The sequence below is a fragment of the Anas acuta genome, chromosome 17 (genome assembly GCF_963932015.1).
Source record: "Anas acuta chromosome 17, bAnaAcu1.1, whole genome shotgun sequence".
In the NCBI taxonomy this organism is placed as follows: Eukaryota; Metazoa; Chordata; class Aves; order Anseriformes; family Anatidae; genus Anas; species Anas acuta.
The window spans coordinates 11587101-11613867 of record NC_088995.1 but is presented as its reverse complement, the minus strand read 5'-3'; the positions used below and the strand labels follow the sequence as shown (position 1 = coordinate 11613867).

The 26767-nt window shown below is 45.0% G+C and overlaps 1 protein-coding gene across 24 annotated transcripts in view; it reads left to right on the top strand.

Annotated features, from left to right (window-relative positions):
* FBRSL1 (fibrosin like 1) overlaps positions 1 to 26767 on the top strand; it is a 513602-nt gene that overhangs the window by 225455 nt on the left and 261380 nt on the right. For 19 of the 24 annotated variants that reach the window (XM_068654025.1, XM_068654043.1, XM_068654037.1 and 16 more), the window contains one exon: positions 10139 to 10174. The exons of the other annotated variants lie outside the window; for them this stretch is intronic. In XM_068654025.1, the coding sequence (XP_068510126.1) occupies positions 10139 to 10174 (36 nt within the window). The remainder of the gene's footprint in view (positions 1 to 10138; positions 10175 to 26767) is intronic. 24 annotated transcript variants of the gene reach the window in all.

Below are 26767 nucleotides of genomic sequence, written 5' to 3'. Positions count from 1 at the left end.
TCCCACAAATGTGTTTAAAAGCTGAAAGTATTTATTAAAAATGTCAGCAGAAAAGTGCTTTTGGCAGATTAAAGCGGGATTCAGCTTGACAGCTCTGACAGGGAAATGTGACGGGGGAAAATTCTCTCTACATGTTTGGAGTGCGAATGGGGCGCTGTAAACAGCCCCCGCAGTGGGAGGAAGAGAAAAATAACCCTGTCCTGTGGTCTGCAGCCAGCACTGCGAGCCCACGCTCCGCCGGGGGGACAGGTGGGGAGGGGGCCCTGGGGCAAATCACCCTTCTGCAGGGCGTCTTTGGCAGTGTTATTAGGCAATAATGATCTCGATTTTGCACATATGTATTGATGTGATCCTCTCCTTTCCCTCCCCGTGGCCGCTCTTGACAGGTATGTGACCAGAGGTGCCTCATAGCGCTGCGCGGTGCTGTGGGGGCGTGGGAGAGGAATAACATATTCAGACCCTGCCATTAGCTTAGGTCAAAGCGTTAAGTGGTCTCGGAGACTTTTCTTGTTAAGCCAATGCACTTCCCGTTTTTTCTCCTCCTTTCACTTTGCCACCAAAGTTACAGGCTGAGCCTGTAGGAATTGCATTTGAGTGCCTAATTCACTCAGAAATCTTCAAAGGCAGTTAATCAGCCAGTGAAATTCAGGGGGAAATAGGCACTCCTCTTTTCTTAGTCAATGGGGACATTTGGGCAGTGCCTCAAGGCCAGGGCACACTTCAGAGCTTTGCTGAAGTTGCTCTTGTGACCCGATGACCCGTTGCAAATGAGAATTTTTTAAATTAGTAATTAAACAGTTTGAAAAGTAAGGTTCATGAATCACAGAATGCTCTTCGTTCATTACTTGACGAGTGCAATTTAGCTTTAATTACGTACAACGCTTCCTTGCATACTAGTAAATGTTCTGTAGTCTATTTAGTGACTGTCAGAAAGTCTTAGCAAGTCCCACGGGTGCAGTTGGATGGTTTTCCCCATTTGTGTGCAGAGGAATAAGGCAGCAGATTTTTTCTTTTTGTGGAGAGGGAGCAGGGAAGGGGGAAATGATGATGGTGTGCTGCTGAGCATCAATTTGTGCAGGATTTTCTGTCCAGCATCCCTGGTCCCTGCGCTGCTCTGGAGCTGTATTTCCTGGCACTCTGTCTAAGTAGGTGGTGGGCAGCTGAACTGAGGCAAGCTCTTCCGTGTGGCACTGAGATTTAAGAAGCCCCGAGGCAGTAAGGATGTAAAGGGAAGGCACGGATGGCTTCTTCTCACAGGTGGTGGTTACGCATCGAGGTTCTAGCACGCGGTTGCGCTGGGGTGGCCGCGTTCCTTGCAGATGGATGTGCTGCGGCCGCAGGCACCTGAGCGCTTTCTCACTCTTCCCTGAGCAGCTCTCCTGCTGTTCCTTGGTGCATTTGGCCTTGAGGACTGCTTTTCATGCTGCCTTTCCCTCCCATCCCCGTTCCCATTAACTTGGGCGAACAATGAAGTAAATGAGGCAGGAGGTAGCAGGTTTGGCTGCTGTACGGCGGCACACAGCAGGTGTGGTGGGAAATGTGTGCATGAAAGTGTCAGCTCCAGCATTCGGCGTTGCCACCTTAGGAGCAGGGGAGTCCTCCCTCCGGCTTCATTGTTGGTCTCCATTTAGAAGGCGCTATTATGAACAGCTTAGCTCCTCTGTGTGATTTGTTTCTCGAGGTGACTTGTTCAATGGGATGCCAGTAAGTTGTTCTTTATTTACATTAATGCATGTCATTAGTCTCTAATGGACCATGAAGTCAAGAGGTGGCCCGGTCTGTCGTGAAATAATTGCACTCTAAAGAAAGCTGAAGCAAATGATTGATTGTGTCTTGCACACGCACACACAGAGCTATCAGTCTATCCACAACAAAATGCAGAGCATTTTGCTGCTGCTTTGACACAATGAAACTTCTGTGGGGGGAGAGTGCTGTGACTTCATAGTAAAACAGTAATTGTCTGTGTTGTATAGCCCGTCTTTCCAGACATTATGCTGAGTGCCATTTATTATGCATCATTGGGAAAAATGCTTATTATGATCAAGTGAAATCATCGCTGGCTGCAGAGGTGTGATTTGTTGAGGCTGGTTTCTTCCTTTGGACGATGAAACTTCTAATGGGAAAGCAGAGAAGTTTTAACCCAGCTTTGCACGGCGGATTGTGTGGTGTGGGGGTCAGGGGATGGGAATTTGCCACTTGTTTATGTTCCCAGTGTTCATGTAAAGTTCCCTTAAAATCTGTTATTAAGCTGACATCCCTACTGCACATGTACTTGCAGGTCCTCTGCAACCAACGCAGAGTCAACAGCTTTTTTCCAAAACGGGATTTTCCTCTGCTGTCCTTTATAGTGAGGTAATTGGAAGTTACCAGAGAATTAAGAGCCAGATAAGCCATATTGCTATTTTGCTGTGTTGACCCAAGTAAAAGTGGAAGGCTTGGGCATTTTGTTTTGGTTTTCCCCATGTTCTATAATTGTCCTAATCTTTTCTGATGTTCTGAACAGTCCAAAAATCCACACGGAGCCTTGTATAATGGCTTTTAAAAAAAGGTTTTTATCTTTTTCTTGACCCATCAGCTTAAGAACTGCCTGCTTTTAATGGATTTTCTCCCTCACTAAATTGAATGGATCGTCCCTCATTATCATTTAAATAGAAGCCTCACTCCCTGTGAACATGGAAAATTTGAATGTGGTAGTAGAGCTGTGATAATTTGAAATATTCGGAAGGTGGGGGCAAGGAGGGGGAGCAGGCGGCAGAGTGCAGAATTGCTGAATGTAATTGTCATGGATTCTCAATTTTGTTGCCACAAGATGGGAAAATAGACTAATAATTGTCTTCCAACCCTAGTAGAATAGTTGCCCTAGTTAGCTGAAGCTAACACTCTAATTGTCATGGGGGCACAGAGATGAATGAGGATGTATGCAGGGCACAGCCAGGGCTAAATTGAGTGATATACTAAGGCAAAGAGCAAATTGGCAATTATTGGCCCAGCTGAAAAGGTTGGCAGGTGTGCTGCTTTCTCACGAGCCCTTAGGGGGAAATTGGAAATATAAAATATCGACCATAAATACTCACTGATTAGGAAATATGTTGCAAGAGGTGCTGGCCACTTAAGAGTCAAAACTCTCCTTTTCAAGGGATTGACTTGAGCTGTACAAAAAAAAAATAAATCAGCAAGCGCTGCTTCTAAGTTGTTCAGAGCTTTTTCCTCTTATCTCCCATCCCCCAGGCTATCTTTTCTAATTTTCCATCATGCTATCCTCATATGTTTGTTTGTTTTTCTTTAAACATAATAAACAGAAAGCAGTCTTCTAGGAAATACAGAGATTTCCCTCTCTCTAAATGTTCTTTGATAAGTGTTTAGCATATTGTATAGACTAGATATAAAATTCCCTCTTTGGTAGATGAATACAAAATAATTTCTGTGATTTCTGATTCAAACAGTTCACTGTGATCTGCCTTTCTTTGTGTGCCATCACAGTTCATATCTCCCCCTTCCCTCCTACTTTCTGTACCACGCTTTCCCTCCTGGGGCAGGGGGATTAAAGCAGCGGCAGGGTACAAAGCCGCAGGTCCATTACGTGTGCCTAAGGCTGAAGTACCTTGCCAGGAGCATGATCAAAAGAGCCTCAGAAGTGAGAACTGGACCACAGTTGCACCACAGGTCCACGTTTATCCACTTTACAAACTGTGAGACGTGTGGGATGCCTGGCCTCGGCTCTAGGCAGGGCGCAGCACAACAGAAGAGCTCAGTGTGTTTAACACCAGGAAGAGCTCAGTAAGGGATGCTACTGAGGGTGGTGCCCTGGAGGAGTTTTTCAGAAGGCCTGGGATAGCAAAATGTTGTCTGCAAACTCTTTGGGGCAGATCCTGTCCATTTTTTCCTAGATGTAACGTGCTAGAACCTGATCCCTCGTCAGAAGAGTGGAATAAGCAATCTAGAGCTTGGTGAAACACAGAATAGTTTTAAGACTCCTCATCAAGCCATGAGTCTCGGGAAACTGGTTTGAATATACACATAAGGACTATGAAACCTTTCAAGTCACTTTCTTCTGGAAGAGAAAATTAATGTCCCTACAGCGTGCTATCTGCTTTTATCTTTGTGTCCCACAAAATGCTGAATGCTCGCATTCCACTGCAGCAGAAATTACGAGCAAAGTTATAACAACTTGCGTGAAGCTCCGGGTGGTAGAGCATAGCTTGGAAGAAAGTCTGGAGGAGGCTTTGGGAATTTGGTCCACAGGGCGATGGTTTGAATGGGAGCAGTACTTGCAGACATCGTGTGCATTCACTGAATGAATCGCAGAATGGTTGGAAGGAACCCCTAAAGTCATCCGCTCTGACCCCCATTCGGAAGGGTGAAGTCTTTTCATACTGCTCCTGGCTGAGTGACTGTGTGCAGAGATGGCTTGCGTGCTTCTGGTCAGCGGCCGTTTTTCTTCTGTTCTCTGTGGCCATCAGCTCCAGAAATCTGAGTTTCCCCTTCTGGGTGGAAGCTGGTTTGGGTTCTGTAGCTTATCAAGCCAGTTACAGATGTTTAGAGCTTGTGTAGTTTGATATCTTACTGAACGGTTTTTGCAGTATTTCCAGGGGGAATAACGCCCCTTTGTTTATCCACCATAATAAAATAAGCGAGTTACGGAAGGAACGCATTCAAGTTTTGCGTGACATCCAAAATCATTCATCATGTATTGTGGTTATCTTGTCAGGGCCTGGTTTCTAATCCAAGGGAACATCAGATGCATTCTGTGACCTTTGCCAAGTCAATTGCACTCATTGTATTAACAGACAGGGGTGTGACTATAGAAATAAATTGCGTTAAGAGTCTTCTTGTTAAGGTCTGGGATATCTTCTGTCCTTGGCCCTTTTTGCCCTCCTCCCCACTTACCCTTCTCATCTCAAGGCAGGCGGGTTTTGTAAGAGACATGCCTGGATAGGCTGTACTGGATTTCTCCAGTACTCAAAGCTGACCTGCTATTCTGTTGTTAAATGTTCTGTAAGTGACCAAGTGGACCAGTAAACATACGTGCTTCCGCGTGTCTGAGTCCAGTCTGATCACCCAACTGGGGTAATTGAGAAATAGTGGAAGACAGATACAGCTAAGGTGAGTTTTCATCCTGAACAAATATTATAAAACGTAATTTCCCATCTTATTATATGTTCTTTCCCTATTATTAATTATAATGCTAGCCAAACAAACCAGGCACATGGTATATGGTGAGTTTGGGCCTGTGATTGAGCAAGGAAAAATTAGTTGCAAAATGGGAGTCAGGAAATATGTTTCAGTTCCCTCCTCTGCTGAGGACTCCTTGGGTAACACTGGACACGTCTAAGTCTTTCTCTGCCTCGTTTTTCACACTGACATGGGGATGATAATAATAACAGTGCTAGGAGGCTCTTTTGGGGGCTGTCCTTTGTCCAAATGAATAGCTATTTGCCCAAAACAGCTATTTCAACAGCTGAGATTGTAGAGTTGCTCAATGTATTCTTGGTGTCAGCCAACACAAGTGGCACATATCAGAAAAGCTGAAATGAACTCCTGACATTTCTGGAATATGCTAATTTAGGTCTTTTAGCCAGAGAAGAAGGAATTGAATACCAAAAAGCAGAGAGCTGATTTTGTGGTCACGCTGCCATCACCTGCTTTTTATCTAATCCCTCTATGGTTAGTTCATATATCAAGGATGTAAAAGATCCAAGTTAAAGTCTCTCTGACCCACTGAGAGTGTGGAATTGGCTCAAGGTGTCCTGTTACCTTGATGTTACTGGATTTTAAAGCCCTTCTAACCGTCTTTCCAGTTCAATAAATAACCCAGTGGCTTTAAGAAACTGAACGGAGAGCATCTTGATTTGTTCTGCATCATGTGAGCAGTGGAAGGCCACGCTTTTGTTTATACAAGGGAAATAACTCTTCCCATCAATTTAATAGACAATCTTGGGAAACCTCCTGAAGGTTATTGGTGACTTTTTTTGTCATGATTCTCTTTTCTAAATTGCAATCATGGTGTTGATAACGACTAAAGGAAGAGATCTTTTAAATAAAATTGCAGTGCAACTCAAACTCTCAAGGACGTTGCGGGGATAGTTGAGTTTTTCAGCAGTGGGATTTTGTCTTTGCTGCCAGAAAGGTGTATTTTTTTACAGCCAGTGTAATTAACATGAGAGCTATCCCAGGGTAGAAATAATTCACTCTGTGACATAACTGAAATGTCTTGTCTGTGCTGTCTGGTTTTGTTTTTAACCTTGGGCTTAAAAGGAACCAAAAATCTTTAGCTGTAAAAGAGCACATCATCTGCAAAATATTATAAGCCATTTATCTTTATGCACAAATGCCATCTAGCACTGTAGTTCCACTTATGCGTCATTAAACGCACAGACCACACTCATTTTGCCCCTAACTAGGAACAGTCTCCCTTAGAAACTCAGGGCATTCCAGACAGCGCTGGAAGAGCCTCAGGAGTCACGAAAGCTGGAGCTCCAGCCCGGCACCGAGGGCCCTGCCCTCCCCCCGGCCCCCTCATCCCCAGCCTCTCAGCTCTGAGTTTTGGAGATGTGAAGGCGTTTGGAAATGTGAGATGTGGTGGCTCGTCCTGCAGGCAGTTAGCATCGTGTCCCCACCTGGCCCTGTCTTGTAATTGCCTCTTCGGCTGCGTCTCTCCTGCCCGTGGTGCTTTCCTCCGACCGGTTTGGGGTGGCCAGAGCCGAGCCTTTGGTGGTGCCACGGTTAAAGCAGTGAGAGATGGGTCGGGCTGGGGTTTTGGTCACGGGTGAACCAAAGCTACTTGTTAGTGCTGGTCAGTGCGGCACTAGCATGTGCGTTTAGCTGGGTACTCTGATGACCATGTCTTGCTGTTTGATGTGCTTTTAGAGGAGGGAAAAAATGACCAGAATAGCAAATGAACTATTTTGAGAGCAAGGACTTTATGATAATGCTCTGGAAAAGTGTCCCTATCCTGTAGGTGAGAGCCTACATAAGGCATTGCAGCTGAAGGCTTGCTCCGGTTACTGCTCCTGCCAGACAAGCACTCACTCACCACCAAAGGAGGTTGCTTGAAGTTTGGGTAGATGCCAAGTTAAACTTCCACTAAGATTTCTTTTATTTGCAGCCACTATTGATTACTTTCCTCATTATTTGATGTGGATATTGAGACATATGGATTGAACTAGTTTGATATCAACCCCAAAAGATATTCTCCTTAGGAGCATCTATCACAGCTGCATGCAAACTGTTCTGCTCTGGCTCTCCTGGCTGCTGCTAGTTGGGGCTCTGAAGGTTTCTCCATGTGGCAGTTTGCTATGGAGCCTCCCAAAGAGCCCTCAGTGTTCCTCACCAACCAAGAGCGCAATAGCGGTCTGTTAGATGTGCAGAAACGTGCATGCAAACAGCTCTGGAGAGCGTGGGGCATGGCTGTGCATAAACCTAATTGCTGGAAAGGATTCTGCAAGTGAGATCCAAAGCATTCACCAGTTACTGACTTTATTCATGCAATAAAAATTCTGAGGGGAGAAAAAAAACTTTTTCCCCCTGATTTCCAGGAAATTTAATGTTATAACTTGTAAAGGAGAAAGAAGTGCTTAGAAGTGAAAAATGCCAGTGTAAATTGCCATTCAGTTTTAATTACTTCTGATGTAACGCTGTATTCAGCCTTTGTTTATTCTTTCTACTCAGTGGTTTAAATCAGTGGTCTGCAGATTCCTGGGGTTCTTGGACAGCTTGGGATGCCTGAAAGTTATCTAAGAAAAGCAGGTCGTTGTTAGCTTGTTTGAACTTGTCATCCAAGGGTCTGCTCCATCCCTGGAAAATTCTTTGGAGGGTCCACAAGTCTCCGAGATTGAAAATAACTGTGTTAAAGTGAGACTGCTTGGAGGGGCTGTTTCCCTAGAGGGAAGCTTTTAACAAAACCTCCTGTTTCTGTTTTTGGTTATTATTTCCAATTTGCTAGACTTTGCTGATCTTTGTTAAAACCAACTTGAGTGAGGGGAAGAAGGGGAAACGCTGTCTTTTCTCCTTTCCTCCTCCCATCTCTCAGAGCAGGTAATTCACCCCCTCCTTGTTTCTGCGTGCACTTTAGGTGAACTGCCTGCTCGAGCTATCACAAGTGTCAGAACAGGTAATTGTATTCAGCTGTTCAGTGTACTTATGTAGATAGCAGGATATTGGTATTAACCTTTTTTCTATACAAGGCTGAATCCCATGAGTGTTTGTTTTGTTAATGTATTTAGGAGGAGGGATGGGTTCTTCTTAGTTTCTCAAAAAGAAATAAATGCTACTGCCCTTCATTTCACCAGTCTTATTTCTGGGCAGTTTACATTAAAGAGGTTTATAAATATCTCCCTATCTTTTTCCAGCATTTGGAGGCAGAGGCCAAAGCAATGTGTAATATGCAAAAGGCTGAAAATTAAACCCTGGGAGCGCTTTGTTGCTGCCATCTCAGACTGGCCTGTGAGAGCTGCCCTTTTCCTACAGAGCAGAGATCCTGGGGCTGCAGCAGGACAGCGGTGTGGGCGCTGCGTGCCAGGCCAGGGGATGGGCACTGGTGCCCAGTCCCAGATCAGCTGCAGATGTGTGGACGCACAGCTTGCCTTCCTCCAGGCATGCTGCTCCCCGTGCCAGGCAGGCAGGCTGGGGGTAAGGCTGCTGGGAGCCCCAATCCCCCATGCTCACCTGGTTGTAGGGCATTGCTGTTGTCTCTTCTGCACCTCAGAAACATCTCTGCGTGGGCGCTTGGCTGGCAGAGTACTTCTCTGGTGCCTGGGGCAGTTACAAGGCGGGTAGCACAGGCTGAGGGACTGAAGAATTGAGTCCTCTGCTGAGTGCGGGAGTCTGGAAAGGTTTCTGGATGTATTTGGGTTATCTTCTGATCAAAATGCTTGAAAATGGTAGTAGAGAGGCTCTGTTATCTTAGTGGGGGAAAATTGCAAGTGTTTGCAGTAGTCCACAGTCTGTGTTAATCAATCTTTTGGGGGTACTGTGCTGTTTTGGTGATTTAGTAACATGGCAACACCTGGCGCTGCTGCAAAGACAAACAATCCTCGAGACCAGCCTGCAGTGTTCCAGTACTTTTGTTTAGGCTTTGGTACCCACTAGAACATCAGTCTTGGAAATGGGGCTGCTAAGGCTCCCTGAGTCCTGTTTAATAAAGTCACATAGCAAGGGCATCGTGATTGTAAATCACACTTGGAAATCGGCCTGCAGAGTGTGGGTCATGTGCTGCAGCTCCCCCCTTGTCATATGCCACCGCTGTTCCAGGCTCCTTTCTACTTTCCAAAAAGAAGGCACAGAGCAGCAGCTGCGGATAGAGGTGGAATTCATTTAGCTGCTTTGAGAAAGCCACTGCCAGCGAAAAACAGTGGCTCAACGAAGTCTTGGGTTGTAGTGAGGGGAAAGAGATCCAAGTGACTGGAGATGGTATAATAAAAAGGAAAAGAACCAAATGATTTGGCAGCCTGTGAAAGAGGTAAGGATGTGGTAGAGAAAGGAGCAGGAGGAGCTGGAATGAAGAGCAGAAGTAAACAATATAATTTAACTTATTCAAAAGGGACAGAATGCTTATTAAAGCTCTGAGAGATGATAAATTAGTGCCTTGGTGCCATTGTTGTCTCAGATAGAGTTGTCATATGGTAATACTGCAGCGATGAAGGCAGGAGGCTCATGAATTCCTAGGAGGGGAGTGGAAAGTGGGGTATGTGGTTACACGATGGAGAGTTGGTGAGGGAAATGTGCAGCCTGCTTCAGGAGAGCACCCTTGGACCTGCGTGCTGTTCCGTGGAAGCTGCCATTACGTGCTGAAGAGGGCCAGTTGAAAACACATACTTCAGTGCATCCTTGAGTCTGTGTTTCTATGAAGATGTATCCCACTCTGAGAGCTTTTACCTTAGTTGGAAGGCGCTGTCGAAGCTCTGCTGTAGTTTATGAAACCCTTGTCTGAAATAGCCCTGGAGCCCTCACCTGGAAATGCTCTTTTGCTGTTACTCCTGTGGCAGCACTCAGAATGTCAGAAGATAATTTGAGGCGCTCTGGTGGTGAAGTTTTCCCCTAAGGAATACTGGGCTGGGGGAGGGAATCTCAAAATGATCTTATCTTACATTACACAGAATCTCTTGCATTACTTACTGTGGCATATTGTTTCCTCCCACAGAGTTCTGCTCAATCGCTTTCAGGAAGAGGCTACTCCGTAAGTCATTTTACAGCTAATTCTTTCACTTCTGTTGATGTTGATTGCAGAGGTTTACATTACCTATTGCATATCCACTGACACGAAAGAAATGCAGAACGTAAAAAATAGGCTTAGAGAAGAGGCCTGTCATGCACGTGGCAAGGGACAGCTCTGACGTGAGAGAGCGTTGGGAGTCTGGGGGCTCCTTGAGCTTAATTTTATGCCTACAGGGAGGGGTTTGGGGTTGTTTTATCGTGCATTTGTGCTAGATAGCCATCTCCTGAGAATTAAAAGACGTGAGAGGGGAGAGTTTTCAACACCGGTGGGAGATGTTTCCCTCCTCTCCTCTCCCGCTCAGCCCTGCATAGGTTGTCATTTGTGCATTAAATACAGAAATCAAAGAGAAAATTACTGCACTTTAAGAAGAATTGTGACCCTCACCAGTCTGAACAAAAAGTCAATACTCTCTTGTTTACAAGCTCTGAGTTACAAGACATTGTAGCAGAAAAAAATCCCTTGTTTTCAGAGGACGGTGTTGCTGGTCCCAGGTATAAGTGCTATAGGGCTGGTGGTGCAGGGCCAGGATGTATCTGCATACGTATACAGTGCAGTAGTGATGCTGAATTGGCCGTTTCTGTTTTCTTGTACCTTATTTGTGTGTACAATAATGACATTTCCTCACATAGAGATGGTATAGTTATTTGTTTATTTGGGTACCTTTGCTGCTCAGTGGTCCAAAAAGGCAGGCACGTAGGTGTTAGTGCATGTATTAACAAAGAAATAGGAGAGGGTCTGAGTGGCTTAGCAATGTCAACATGAAAATTCCTGGAATCACACTATATCTGCCTCCCATAACCGGTGTATGGTATGTAGCTAGCCGTTATGGCATCCTGGTTGTTCAGCCAATAAATCATGTATTCCCTTATTACTAGTGCAAAGGCTGTAGGTAAAGGTGTTTGCTAATCTTGTATGCAAATCTGAATGAGAACATCTACGTGCAGTTAACAATTCCTGCCCACACTTATTGACAGTAATTGCTTTTTTCATGACCTTTGCCATGATAAAATTTTGTCTTCTAGACACATGGTCTAAAACTCTTATCAACAGCTATAGCTGTTCACTTTCCATCAATCAAAATGGGTAAATTTTATCCTTTAGGAAGCTGATGAGAAAACTGGTACACAATTTTTCATGACAATCACATGAATTATTTTCTTTAAATAATTTGTTTGGAGATGTTTGATGGAACCCGTGAGGTCCTACCTGGTGCTGTGTGCCCAGAGAATGAATTAATTACTAGGCAGTTCACAATTTATGTTGTGATTTCATAGCAACACTGTTTTATGCTATCATATGTATTATCAGAAAGACATAATACAAAGCTAGGCACATTTAAATCACAAATGCTTTAAAAAATAACACATGACTTGAAAAGTCTTATGGTATTATGAATGTTGTCACAAATTTTTAGACAGTAATGACACGTGTCTCCTAAGTATCCTTCTGTGAAAAGCTTTCCAGCATCCCAGGTGAGTATCGTTACTTAATTCACAGAGCGATGAGGAACATTTGCTCTCGTACAGGGATTTAAATCTGTATTTGCAGACCAGTTGAGTGCTCCTCCCCCTGTATGTGAACAGCTGGATCCACCTAAGCTTCTAAAGGCAGATGCTGTATCTTCTTTTTGTCTGTGAAATGTCATGCATGCCTGTGGCACCACATGAATAATAATGAATCATCTTCACAGATTTCATGACTGAGGGCATGGTTGGGGAATGAAACAGTTTCCCACCGGCTATAACATAGGTTTCAAAATCTTAATGGAAAAAGGCCGAAGAGTTCTTTTCAGAGTCTCTAGGCCAGTAAATCACAGGACTGTTTTCCACCATCACTGAATGTTAAGAAATTTGCTTCTGTCTCTCAGATAAATTATTTTGAGAAGATTTCTAGCTCCTTCTCTGTGCATATCTGGGGACAAGTTTCTTGTATTTAGCCAACCCATAACCTGTCAAGGGAGGTAAGAGCTTTCTGCATGCCAAGGCAGTATTTTGAGATCATGAGCACTGTGAGCTGGGGTTGCTTTTCCTTTTGGGTTGTCATTTTCCCTATTAAATTGCCTTCTGCCTCACCAACTACCAGCTGTTGAGGCTGACCGTTTCCCTTAAGACCCCGATGCTGCTCCAAATTGATTCAGCATAAGGCAGGCACTATCACTTCCAGCACTGCCAGACCTCGCTGGCCCAGACCTGTGCTGGAAGCTGATTCTCCCAGGTGGCAGAGATGTTCAAACCACCGGTTCAAGAAGACTGGCCCCAAACCAGGGGTTGTCCGTAATATCCTGTAACAGTTTTCATTGTCTCATGAAAGCAGCTGTATATGAAACACTAAGTCAGTATTTTGGCTCTGCCCCTGTTTACATCAAATAGGTTGTTTGCCAGACACGGTGAAAGCACATGAAGAAGTAGTGCTAGCAGGAGGCACGGTGGAGACACCGTGTCTTGTACTTGCCTGATATCCTCCTGATATCTGTGCACGGCTTGTGTCGTTGAAGACTGTCACTTGCAAAACGATGATATATATCGTTACTCTGTGAAGTGCTTGTACCGGGTTTCATAAGCAGCTGTTTAAATACCACAAATTATTTTGTGCGTGTTCATTTTTTAATTAGCTTGCTTCAAATCTGCACACTTCACCATTCGCTTCCTTCAGCTGTCCTTGCAGACCGGGTTGATTTTAGAAACGCCGATAAATAAATCAGAGGGCATTTTAAGGAAAGAAATGCACGTTTGCAGAAAGAATACTTAGAACCTGTCATAGGTCTCTTGTGTGACAAGTCTCAGTCCAAGGTTTCAGCCATCCAGTTGGGCTGCAGAGGGCAAGGCAGGCAAGGTCTGCCTGCGTGCTCAGCACAGGTTGGCACCACCTGCCTCGGCAAGCTGGGGGCCCGGGAGCTGAAGTTAAGAAAGTTAAATACAAGGGTCTGCATAATAGCTCCTGAGAGCTGAATATTCCAACAACTTCATTGATTTCAGGCTTCCCACAGAGCCTAAATAAGGACCATGTTTGCAAAAACTGAAATCCTGGTGTCGCTGAAGTTAACAAAGACCTGGTTAACTGCAGCTGCACGTAGGTTTAATTTCTAGATGTGAAAATCGTGGCCTCCAAAGTGGTGCTAACAGCGACTTGGCGTGTAGTTTCAGTCTGTCTGAGGAGGTCACAGGCAAAATTTCTTATAAACAGATTTCCCAAAATAAAGTTTTGAAAGACACACAGTTTGAGATGGATAACAGGAGACATATCTGTGTCTGTAGTGTTTCTGCAGGCTCCTTATCTCATCAGTAGCATGTGATCCATGTCCTTATCTTACTGAACGTATACTTCCGCTGTGCTGAGAAACAGAATGCGAGTTTGTTTATGGAGGTTAATATCTTATTCCCTTTATGACTTGATTGTTACATATATGCGATAAACTACTCTAGCCATTTGTCACACTTCCTGCACACACAAATGAGATTAGTGATTTTAGTCAGACAGGTCTGTCTGTGTGCTCTGAGCAGACAAAACAGATTGTCTTTTTGGTAACAGTATGAGAGGCCTGTCTATCTGAAAATGCACTGATTTGTTGAAAAATAAATGTAAAATTAGAAATTAGCTACATATTGAGGTTTCAGTGTATAGCACTGAAGTTGCCCCGTGGACCATTTTTCAAATTTCTGATGGCTAAGTCAATTGAAGACCTAACATACTTAGAAAGTAGTTACAACGAACATAAAATCGGTACTTACAGTTTGTTATTAATGGCTAAAAAGTTGCAGTTGTTTATAACGTTGGGCTCATCGTATAGACAAACCCAAGCTGCAGTTGAACTTGGCTCAGTTCTACAGAGTACAGTAAAGGAAGGAATCGGGAATATGTGGTAGCTTAAAAAATAAACAAAAAACCTTTTCCAATAAATTATGCAGTTTATTTATAGAACATCTGTGCAGCTGTTCCTCTTCTGAAATGAAAGGGGCTAAAATGCAGGAGTGAATAAACGTGAAAGCATATGGCAAATGGGTAGGCAGTGAACCACCCCGTCTGAGCGTACCTCGGAACAAAAGTGCAGGAGGATGAGATGTCTTGGTTTTGTTTTACTTGTTCTTGAAAGATTCTTATTTTTCATAAAAGCAGTAACGCACACTTGGCAACAGCAGCTGCTGATTTTTATTCTGAGCTTCTGTAAAGTATCAAAGTCTTTGCAGCCCAGTCGAATCCCTGGCAGCTCATCAAATTCTGTTGGTTTTACATCTTTCTTGTTGAGCACCGGAAACCAGCGTCTCTGATAACTCAGACAAGCTCATGGGTGTCAAGAAATCTGCAAAAAGTCCCTGAGGCCTGCAGAGCCGAGCATGTCATCCAGAGCCAGGTCAGCACTACCTGTACCACACAGCCCACCTGCTTTCTGTGTTGTGTGGCAGCCCCGGAGCGAGCATCTCTGTGCTTGGAGCACCCTGAGCCCTGCTGCACCGCGTGCCTGTGGCCCAGCCTGCTCTGGCTTCCCAGTTGTTGGACATATCTTCGTGGCCTTGCAGGATTCTCCCATTGAATCGCGTGTCTGTTCTGTGTGCTTGGTGGGGCTGTGCTGGGTGCTGTCACCTAACTGAGCTGCCCAGGACCACCTTTACCCACTCGGAGCTCTTTAGCTGGTGCCATGGGCACGTGTGCTGGGAGTTGTCGCCTGGTTTGCAGCATGGAGGTGGCTCTGGTGCGGCAGGCGCAGTGGGAAGGAGGACAGGTACGAGAGACAGCAAAGTGCTAGGGAATCATCAGCCTTGAGCTGTTGACTGTTTGCAGTCTCTATACCCTCATATACCCTGTAAAGCTCTTTTCATGGCCTGTTTTAATTTTGTGCCAGCTCAATGCAGCTCTGTGAAACCCTGAAACAGATGGTCCCCGCTAAGGAGGCTGCTCCCATGCCAGAAACCCCGGGTGCATGCACAGGCAGGTTCAGTGTTTCGGCGTGATGGTTACACAAGCGCGCGGCAGCTCGTGCCAGCAGCGCTCCGCTGGGCCGCCCGGTGCTTCGAGGATGCTCTTGGGCTCTCAGGCTGGGGACCAGAGCGTCAGATTTAGGAAAGCACCTTCAGCGGCTTCTTTTTCATAACAAGCTGAGCTCAACACCAAGGTGACCGTACATACCTTGCCGCTTCTGTGATTGCCATTGAGAATCTGGCATCCTGAGAGAGGTCCATTTCTGCACGAAGATCAGCAAAAGGATTGCACTGAAGCATGTATTGCTTCTGCTTGGGAATTCTTCTGTGGTTCAGCTCATGGGTGTGGAAATGTGCTCGGTGACCAGAGGCAAACCTGATTTGTAACTAATGGGGTTCCTCCACTTGCTGATCTGTCATACGCTAATGAAAAATCTCTCCTCTGTAGGTAGGTAAAATTTTGTAGCTGGGCTGGAAAAATCATTGTATTTTAGGACCTCTGATAAATTAGCATTTTTCCTTGCCAAAAATCAATATTGGAAACAGGGCTCTTGTTATGAATCTAAAACTCCTTGAGCTGGAGCCAAAGTTAAATGATAAAAAAAAAAAAAAAAAAAAAAAAGTGAATTTAATATGCGTTTCCTACAATAGTGTGCCTGTGGGCTGGCAAAATGAGCAAGATTTTCTGGACAAGATTTATGAATAAAGGAGTAATCATTCCAAAATAAGTATCAATCTTGTTTTGCCATGATGCCAAGTAGAAAAAAAAAATGGACTGTAATTGTCTTTCTCTTCTGGACACGAAGAAGAATGGCAGATATGGTCCTTCAGGTGGAGCAATGCTCTGTCTTCTTTGAAGACAGGTACTCAGACAGAGAAAAGAAAAAGGGACCGTGATAAAGTGATGTGGTCTGTAGGAGCAATGGCAGCGTAGAGGATGAGAAATAGAAAAATAACAACATATAATGGGAATATAAAGGTTTTTTAAAGGAGGTCTCTCTGTAAGATAGCTAGGATTTTGGAGGGCCAGGAACATAATTGTGGGTGTCAGTCCAAAGCAGTTAACTTCTGCTGCAGTTCTTTGCGTGTGTTCCTAAATAGCCTCACTTCACAAGAACTCTCCCCATGTTTGAGTTCACCAGACAAGCCGAGCTTACTGAATAAATACTCCAGGCTTGTTTGTTCTGAGCGCCGAGTGCTGTGTGAGATAGGGCCGGGCTGCTGTAAGGCAGCCAAGGAGCTGGCCCCTTGACTCTGGAGTCTCTCCCATAACCCATGAGCTCCGATGCTGTTGAGTAATTAGGGCATATATTATTCCAGATTTGTGGGAGCTCTTGAGGGTTTTTGAAATGTCCTCTGAAAAGCGTAAGCAGAAGTACAAACATAAATGAACTACATACTTCAGCTTTACAAATACTGGAGCCCATAAACATCCTTACAACACATTTTCCTTTAGAAGTTCCCTTTTCTGAAAATCTGTTTCTTCTTAGACGACTTCTGCTTTTAATTAGGATGAAAAGTCCCATAAATTTTCACTCATCTCCTCGGCCATAAATAAGCACAAAGGGCCCTCTCTGGCTAAGTTTGTCTGCCCGAACCAGCAGCGCTGCAGAGGGGCGGCCTCGGAGCTGCCCGAGCACCGCTCCAGCAGCAGCAGCGCCCTTTGTCCCTGCGGCAGCAGCGGTGTGGGGCGATGCTCATTGCCATGAACCCCCCAGCTGCGGGGGAGCCGCAGCCGGCAGACACTGGGACCCCCTCAAGGGAAGGGGCAGATGACTTCTGTGTGATTTTTGCCCACATTTTTAATCTTTCCAGCCATTGCTCCTAGCCTGGCTGGGGGCACTGTGGGGGATCCGGTGGCTCATCTGTCTAGAAAGATGCTGTTGTTATACAAATGCAGCCCCGGAAATTCCCTCTGCTTCTCAGCTCTTGGGGTAGGATAACCTCACTGTCACTGGCCTGGCACGCTGAAATGAAGAGTTGTCCAAAATCCATCTTGAATTCACCAGCCTGGAAAGGATTACACCCTTCTGGACAGGAAAGGCAAAGGGTTTTGAGAATATGTGGTCTTTATTTCTGGACCTTTTTGATCAAGACTGTCCTGAGGCAGTTGTGTCATATATGAGCTATAGCTTTCCTAGTATATTAGGGCAGGGTATTTGCTTGTCTGAGTGGTTTTCACATCATTATTTGCTCTCCCAACTCTTTCCTTACAAGCCCTTGCCTTGTTTTACCTTTCTTTTCTTTCCATTTACCAAAACCAACAAAAAGACAATTAAAACAGGCGTTTGATTAGAATCAGGGCTACTTACCAGATGAGCACAATGAACAGGGGATGTGTGTGGAGCCTCTCGGGGGACAGAGCGTGTTTCTGATTTTCTGTAATTCTCTGTTAGTCCTGTGCAGTGACAACTGGCGATGCTAGGGCGTTGTACCTAGAGAAGGGGTTAAAATAGCCAATTTCTGAGGGCTACGTGAGCCTGCTGGAGTTCGCTGTGCTGGGTGCTGTGGTGTGTTCCTCGGAGGAAATTCATGTGGCAGGCGAGTTCACGCTTTCTTGTTTTATCTCATATCTCAATATGCCCTTGCAGAAACCTACACCCAAAACCACGGAGTGTAAGAGGAGCAGCAGAGGAAATAACACTGACATTAACTCGCAGTGCTATTGTAGAAATGAGACAAATGGCATGTTTTGTTGACCTTAATAGCAAATGAACAAGAGAGAACAAGGAAAAGGGATTGAGTGAATGAACTTTGCGGATGCTATTGGCATTAGAGAAAGCTGTCTTCTTCGTGCATTGTAGGATTTAAAATATTTAATTGTGCAGTTCTGTGGAATAACCTTTTGCCCTTGTGCTCAGGGACTGATTTCTAGTATGTCCCCAAATGGTTTTACCTGTGTTGAACAGCGGGGAAATACAGAGGTCTACAGAGGGTCAGTTATTTGGACTGATGATAAAACTCGCTGCTGAGTATCTGCAGTGTAAGAAGGGTTTCCTGTAGGCTGGTGGTCTTCACTCAATTTCATCACATGCATTTCTTTCTTGCCGCCTCCTTCTTTATACAGGGATTTGTTATTAAAGGTTAGAGAGAGATCTTCACCAGTGTCAGAAAACAAAGATGCAGCTTTAATTTAACAAAACAACAGATACAATCCCAAGTCAGATCTCACGCCACAGAACGGTTTTAGTAGCATATTGGAGGTGTGGTGCTGGCTCTGCTGTGAAAACTGCACGTGGGGGAAAATCTGTTGTATACTGCAGGTTGAGGTTTCGCTCTTTCTCACTTCATGTTTCAGCCTGGCTGCAATACACCAGGCTGCTAAGATGTAAATATAGTGGGGAACTTAACTGTGTGTGCAGCAGAAAGGCAGCGCTCCCCCATCTGGGAGGGGTGAAAGAAGAGAGGAATGGCACCGTGCTTGCTCCTGTAGGAAGGACAGGCAGCCAGGGGAGGAGCCCAGGCAGCAGTTAGGCTCCTGCTGCAAGACTCAAATAATTGCTGGAAAGACTGGACTTCTCACCTGCTTTACTAGAAGAGGAGCATTCAGAAGCCCTACTCAGCCATGTGAAATGTTTCCTGCACGGTGTCGGAGCTTTCACTTCCCATCGCGTTAGCATTGCAGCTTTGCAGTTCCTCGTTGTTGATCCCAGCCCCAGTCACCGTGACTTGCTGGTGACATTTTAGAAAGTGAAATAACACCCAGGTGCCCTTTCTCCTTCTTATGGCAAATAAATAAACGAAACCATAGGAGGCTCGATGTAAAACTTGAAGACAGCCAGGGAATGCAGCTCAAGGGGAAAAATGTAGACGAATCCATAACGTGCAGCCTATGTGTGAGATGAGTCGTGATCGGGCGGGAGACCTTTGCCATTCTGTTTGGTAACTGGAAGGCCAGGTACTCTTCTTTATTGGTAGGCTATTCTTTGAGCAAACGGCTTTGTGGAGGCAGTGGTGTAATTCAGAAGTCCAGTGGTTGACATACCCAAGGTTGGTCATTATAAGTCTTGTTTTAAAACCTGCTGATGGATGAGACTAATGTCAGGAGAGAAATTTTTAACTTCCAGTTCCAAATACCCGATGTTCAGCTTAGTTGCAGCTGATTGTAACTCTTCTTTCATTTTTCAGCTCATCACAGGTCAGGAACTCAAAGGCACAGAGGCTGAATAGAACTGTTCATCACTCTGAGCCCTGCTTTGTTTTTGTGGGAATTGTCTGCTCCTGTAGCACTTTGTTTCATTACTTTTTTAAAGTTTGGTTTACTAACCTGCTCTTGGAGCAGACACAAGCACCAAAGCTACTTTTTAATTAGCCCTGTGGCCCATCCGGTGTGTGTGCTAACGTCTAGGCTGCACAATGTATTTCCAGTGAAAAGGAGCAGTCTGCCATAGAGTCTTGTAACCTTGAGGTCAGTTTTGAGCTCAAAATTGCTTTTGATTATGGTGTTAGTATGTGTCTCAAAAAAAAAAAAAATCCAGCAAGCACTCAGGGTCCTTACATGGTGCTGCTGAGTTACACGCTCAAATGATATCGCATCTCGATTTTAAAGGAATCAACTGTTTTATTTAAGGATTCTTTCTAGATGCAGTAATGTACTACTAATTGTGAATATTCAGAGTTTTGCAACCAGAATAGAGGAAAGATTAACACACTGTTACATCATAATGGACACGTCTGCAGTGGTTTCTACAGGAATGTATCTTGATTCATACCTTGACTGTCTGCATTTTATCTCTGTGTGGTGTGATGGGTAAGATTTGCTCTTTGTGTGCCTGAACACTTATGGCCTAGATCTGTAGTATCCCGAGGAATTTTCTGGTCTGATTAATTTGCCACACGTTTTTCAGAAAGCGTCATTGCCAGTCTTCAAGAAACATGCTAGGGCTGTGTTGTTGTTAGGTTTTTGCAAACCTCAGTCAATTTTTTTGGATTGGTACTTTGCTGCCTGTAAATAAAAACAAGTTTGGGGTTTGATTCAGAAGCTGTGGGGTGTGGTTCTTAAGTTTTCTGGGCATGGTTGGACTTGATGTTGGGACAGTTCCCGGTACCCTTGTTATCAACTAACCCAAACAGGAAGATTTTTGGCCCTGTGGTAGCGAGCAGAGTGCTGTAGGTGAGGGACGATGCAGCCTGCAGAGCGTGTGGTTTTAATTCAGGCAGCATTGCACTCAGACCAGGCAGTAATTATCAAGGGGAAAAAATGGTAACATCGAGGTGGGTGAAGCATACATCGGTTTTAACAGGTTGATGAACCAGTGCTGTCAACTTCAGCGGTTAACAGCTCTGTTTTGTCACATATCACTTATACTCTACAAAGAGCCAGAGGTAAGCAAGTCAAAGCATAATTGTTGCCTGCAGGGTTTCACCCTCCCTCCCATTGCAGAATATGCTTTAACACTACTTTTCTTCAAAACAATTCTTGGTGATTTCCATGTATCATCAGGTCATTGTGACGGCTGTGAGATCTCCAGAAGTGATCTCCTGATGAGTCACCAAAGCCATGTGTGTGCCCTCTTCTTGTGTTCCAGTTAAGAATGCCAAATTAAGCCAGTGGAAGCAATTTCTTGCTGACTTTCGGGCTGACCTTCACACTCCAGGCAACGAACAGCTGAGACATTAAATGCAGTAGGCTACTTCCATTGTAAGGAACCAAAGATTCAGAATTTGTTCTCAGAAAGCACTCATGTTTAAAAGGTTCTTCTCTGAAAGCATTTTTCATAGCAAGATACAAGCAGGTGTTGACACGAGCGTAGTTGTAAGGCTCATGATCAAAGTTCGATCAAACCTCCTCTTCCAGCCTGCAGGACAAATTTTCCCCACAGTATTTGCACCATTCCTCCAAAGCTGCTTAATGGCATCTAGGCCAAGCAGCAGGCTGACTTACGTGGAAAAGGGCTTGAAGCATGAAGATGAGGATATGACAGTGAAGAAGCCTGGGGCCAGTAAGCTCTGTGTAACTGGCAGGCGTTGAGCTGGGATGGGTGGAGGGTGGTCACAGATTTGTTTAAAGCATCTTTCCCTCCCCCTCAGGACTTGCTGTTCTCTGAAGAGCCCTGGTTTGCATCACCTCTAATGAGCCAGGGAAGAGGGCGGGAGAGGGTAATGAATGGTCCCTAGAAAAGACGAGCCAGTAATACACGCCACACGCTGACCCAGGCAGCCTATTTCACTGCAGCCAGTTTCCTGCTGAAGATTCATTTCGAAGAGATTGTGAGAGCACTCAAGCAGGAAGCTGCAACTTCACCAAACGGTTTCGGTATCGGTGTGTTATCTGTGGTCATTCCCCTCTACAGCTTGCGGCGAGCTTCTGGTTAGCAGAGAAAGACACTTCGAGCTGAGCTGGCATCAGTTCCCACCTACTTAATCAGTTAAGTTGTGAGCCGTGCGGTTAGCTCGAGTCCCCTGGTTGTCTTGTGGATTGCCAGTGACAGGAAGGTGGAGATGCATTGAGTGGTTTAGACAGGAATAGCTTGGTTATCTGATGGTCACCCCAGAGACTGATAAAATTATGTGAGCTCTTTTCTGAGAAGACATCAAAAAAGCAGAAACTGTTGTCTGCAACCACCTGAAGAGTTTACAACGTCAAGGGAAATTTTGCTTATCTTAAAAGCCTCAAAACTGTTAAGCCGTCTTTACCACTGCAGACCACAGCAGTGCCTCAGACTCTTGATGCACGGGATGAGGCTAAAAGAGCCCCTCACGTGCAAAGCTGTAAATCATATTGAGGAAATGATAGAGATCAAATCTTCAAAAACTACTTGGGCACTTCAAATTAGAGGTGAACAACTTGAAACAGATGAGAGGAAGCGGTCTTTTCCGAGGGAACAACCCCCATGTTTTTGGAAAACTTGGTCTCTGAGGCTCTCCCATTGCCAGGAGTTTGGGCACACCAAGCAGCGAGTGACTGCAGAGCACCGCTGCCTGATGAGCCTGGGCTAGCGAGAAGCCAAAACGGTGGTGGCAATGACACGGGCTGGAGAAGGCTGGGACAGGGAAGGTGGTCATCTTCTCAGGACCACTTAGGGCATCTGATTTGGTTTCCTTGTATGTTTGCTGAGCAAACTGCAGGGTTACAATGGACAAGCTTCAGAGAGAGACCTGGGGCTAATGAGGCTTTAAATTAGTCCTGTAAACGTGCCCCTGGGCAAGCTGCTGTGAACCTCAGGCAGAGGTACTCACTGCTGCTGCATGGTGAGGTGCACGGGTGGAGGTGTGCTACTGAGTGGCACATGTTTGTAAGGGCATGCGTCTGGGTACAGGGCATGTAGGATGCTTTTGTCTGCTTGTGCTGCGTGGCTCAGAGCCTTTCAGAGGCAACCATAACAATCAGTGTGTTTTTGACTCAAAGCTATTTCCTTTCCTGGTGCAGATTGTCTGGTATGCATAACGTGTTAATTTAACAAAGCAGTTCTTTTGATACCGCTTTAATTTTTTAACAACAGCTCGGAGGCAATGATGTACAGATTATATAGTGTCAGTTTCCCAATTAAAGTTTTACAGGAAAATACTCTGGTTTTGCTTTAAGCATGTGTTGAATTCTTCCTTGCGGCACTTGTGCAAATGAAAACTGTGCTATTGCAAAGCATCCATTTGAAACCTTGAAATATTTATTGCAGCTGCATTGAATACTGAAGCAAGAATCTTCCTGTAGGCTTGTTGATGTCTGTCATACGCATATATTTTGTAATTAAATGTCTGGAAGTGTGTGTATGTGTGTGCGGTTGGGTTCTTGTGCTCTAGGTTTTTGCAGTTTTTGTTGTTGTTGAGCTGCTTTTCCTGAGAGAAATTTTTAACACATCCCTTTTAAGATTTCCTATGAAATCTTAGCCAAAGCAAGACCACATCTTTGAAGTGCAATGTAGTAAAAATGAGGCTTCTGTTAATTGTTGTGCAAAATGTTGAGGAGGTGATGAAACTGCCGCCCATACTTGAATGTCAGGCCTTGCGAAGATCATCCCCGTGGCATAACATGCCCGTTTGGAGGATGTGGGATGAAGAGCACCTGAAGGGACTAGGAGGATATATTTTATTCTTAAAATATAATATACCTACGGTCTGAATAATGACATATATCTATTATTTTGAATGTTATTTTCCCTTCCCCCTTCTTTCTCCAAGCCCTTTGTCTTAGATTATCTCAGGTCAGCGACTTCTGTTCCTTGCACCTGGAACCACCAGGGAATGGCCGTGTCCAGCATTGTCTGCTGCTCTGGGAAAGCCTGCAACGCAGGGGGTGCGACTGTGGGGAGCATCCGCTGAAACTGAGAGGGCCAAGCAACGTAGGGCTGGTGTTAGAGGGGACCGGGAGTCATCAGCTCCAGCAGCCACTGGAAAGCTGCAGGAGCAAAGGCCCGGTGGCACCTCCCTCCCTGCTGGCACCAGCCACTGCTCACCCCGAGCAGGGGCACGTCCCAGCTCAGGAGTCTCACCCTGCTGGGAGCTGGGTGAGGACCAGGACTGACGGCAGTGTCAGATCGCTAACGGAGCTCAGCCTGCAGCCTGCGGTAGCATTGGCTGTTGCCCAGATCTGCAAAGCAACATAAAGATCTTTGCAAATGCATCCAATTCCAGCCATTAATGGGATTTTGAAAGAGGGAAGGTGCAGCTGCTTTTACTGGATAGCGAGCGTGATCTCTGAACCTGCGACAAGCCAGCAGCCGGCGGTGGGGGCTTCAGAGCGTGCTGCACGTCTGAAATGCTCTCTGCTGCCCAAGTGCCAAGGAAACCACCTGCCCGCACTGAAACCAAATGCTGCAGTCTCATGTGTTTAGCACTTCCCTTGTTTTCTTTCTTTTTCTTTTTCTTTTTTTTTTTTGTTTTTATTTCCAGCCGATCTCTTTGGATTAGTCCTACTGCTAGATAATTACGGCTTTCATATTCACATCTTCTTCTCAAGCTTGGCTGCATTATTTTTGGGCATCTATTTAAGACTTTATTATTTTTTAAAACATATTGTGTCCTTATTTGCATATTTGTATTTCAGAACAAACAAACAATGTCTCACAGTACATCTTTGTTCAAGTATTTTTCTTAACAAACAGAACTTTTTCAGGCATGCCAGAATCAGCTTCATTATATAAATCCTATTTATGGATCCTGCTTAGAGCATGGAGGGGAGGGATTTAAAGGGGCGATTTCCACAAACACTTTTGGTGGAAATATTTTTGTGGAAATATGAGAAGGTAGGGTAACAATTGTTTAATATTTCAAGGAAAGATAAGAGATTGCAGCAGGTCCCTAGGGGAATGGCCTTTCTGTCTTTCTGTCTGTCTTGTCAGTGTCTCTTCTTAACTTTGCTGTGTTGTGTCCTTGATCAGATACTGAAACAGAGACCCAGGACCTAAACAGAAGGGCAGAAGGCCTGGGGAGGTGGCTGGGTCTGCAGGATGACAAGCACTGTATAGAAAGCCTTAGTAGACACTAAACAAGATGAACACACAAACCTTTCATGTTGCTGCAGTATGATGGGCTCTTGATACATAAATGAAAAAAAAAAATAGGCATTTATGTGGAAAATAAAAGCCAAGGCATTCATTATCAAAGCCAAAAGAAATTGATTCTGCAGCAGTATTTTGTTCCAGTGACTCTATTTGTATAATGTCCAATGATTGATGTAAAGTTAATAATTTTATCTGAAGGACGTTAGCGCAAGCTGACAATTAGGCTCTGATCGCTGATTGGCTTCACTGAGGTTGGCACAGAGAACAAAAGTAGGGACAGCATCGCCTGTCAGGTCCCACTTCATCCCCAGACTTGGTAGGCTTAAAGTATCTTGGGGGAAGGGAGAACAGCAAATCTGGGGATTTTGGAAAGAGTTTCTATTGATTTCCTCAGCTGAATGATGGCCACTGAGCTGTTGGGTTGGCAGGATTGGTACTATAGCTGCCTTTCAGAAATAAATGCTAAAATCTGAGTATTCTGGCAAACACAAAGGAAATGATTTCTTCAAAAGATTCCAGGAACACTGCTGGGCTGAACGAGAAAAACGGTGGAAGTTGTTTTAGGCGGTGTAGTGTAAATGAAGTATGCGAGTTGAAACATGCATGAAGAGCTATGCAAATGAACTTCAGATGAATCTGGTGGTTAGGAAGAAAGGCTTTGGTGTGTTTTTAACTGAAGTGTCCGTGCGTTACCCATCTTGTTGGCCCAAAGTGCTATGACACATTGTGCACCAGTGACTAATGCTTTAAAGTTTCTGTTCAGGTGGTTGGGTCAGCAATCAAAACGGGCTCGTTGGGAAGATCAAAGAGGAGGGCAGGTTCTCAAAAGAGAAAGAAAAATTAGAAGGGCAGTTTGCAGTTTCACATTAATTTTCTTCATTGCTCTACTGGACAGCCAGGGAAAGCGAGGAGCAGACGATTGCGTGGAGGGGTTGGGTAATGTCGAAATGAGCAGGAACAAAGCTGCAGCAGGTCTGCCTGCCAGCTCTTTGTGTGGGGTGCAGGGGCAGGCAGGATGGGTCTCAGAGGCATGGCACAAGGTGTGCAAATGGTTCAGCCTCTGAACAATGCATTTGGCACCAAATGTTTTATCCAGAGCTTTTGTGGGGCAAGGACTGATTTGTGTTGGTGTTTTTTTTTCCAGAGTTGTTTTACTCCAGGAGTGGAGTGTGAAAGAAAGATCCTCAATAGGACTGGTTTCTGCTTTGTGTTATGGATGCTTTACACCTGATCTGATCAAAACCTTATCTCTGATCCGTCTTTGCCTTGGGCAAACATCCTTGTGTGTATTCTATTCAGGTAGCTCTTTACTTCGCTGGCCTTGGACAATGAGTGGGGAAACAGTAGGCTTTTTTTCATCTCTGTGACAGCAGTGGAGAGTTGCAGGAATCCCAAGAGAGCCCTGGATGTAGATGGAGAGGGGCTTTGCAGGCTAAAGAGGACCGCAACAGGGCTGTGGCTTGTGGCTTTGCCGAGTGTGTGTTTTTCACTCAGCAGGCCTTCTCAAGTTGATTGATTTTGTCAGAATTTGCTTTAAAAGAAATGAGTTCTTATCAGTGGTAGTGAAACCTAAGGCAAACATGTCATTGAAAATAAGCTTACAATGGCTTGATCAAGATCTCATGAATTGAGGCTTTTAGATATTGAAATGTGTTCAATTGCTGCAAAGCTGGGAGCACATGTAGGAAGGAGACGTAATTAAAGCTGCATTGTGAGGAGCCAGATTCAGAGCTTCATGGAGCCTTACTGGTGGCATTTTCTGATTTCAGACTTGCAGTAATATGCTTTTAATAATTTTGTGCTTCAATTTGGTCAGAACGAGTTGCCCTTTTACCCAGACCTCCTTCATAATGGTGGGTTTGTCTCATATCTCACTTAAGGAGCCTCGCTAGTGGCGTTCAACCTTTAGCTATTTGAGAACACCCCAAGAGAACCCCCACAAAAGTAGCAGAGCCCTGTACTTTGAGTTTAAGGCCATCTTGACCACAGAACTCGAGTCCCATCAGTGTGCCTCCGGACGCGGTGCCTATCACCATGGGCCTTCCTCCTAACTGCAGCTGGCGTCGGGCTCGGTCGGACACGGGTTGGTCTCTGCTGCCTGTTAATTTGCTGGAGTGGTGTTGGCATCACACCGCAGTGCGGTGAGAGTTGTAAGTGATCCCGTTACTCACGTAGGCTTCGTAATTTGGTTGAGAAACTTG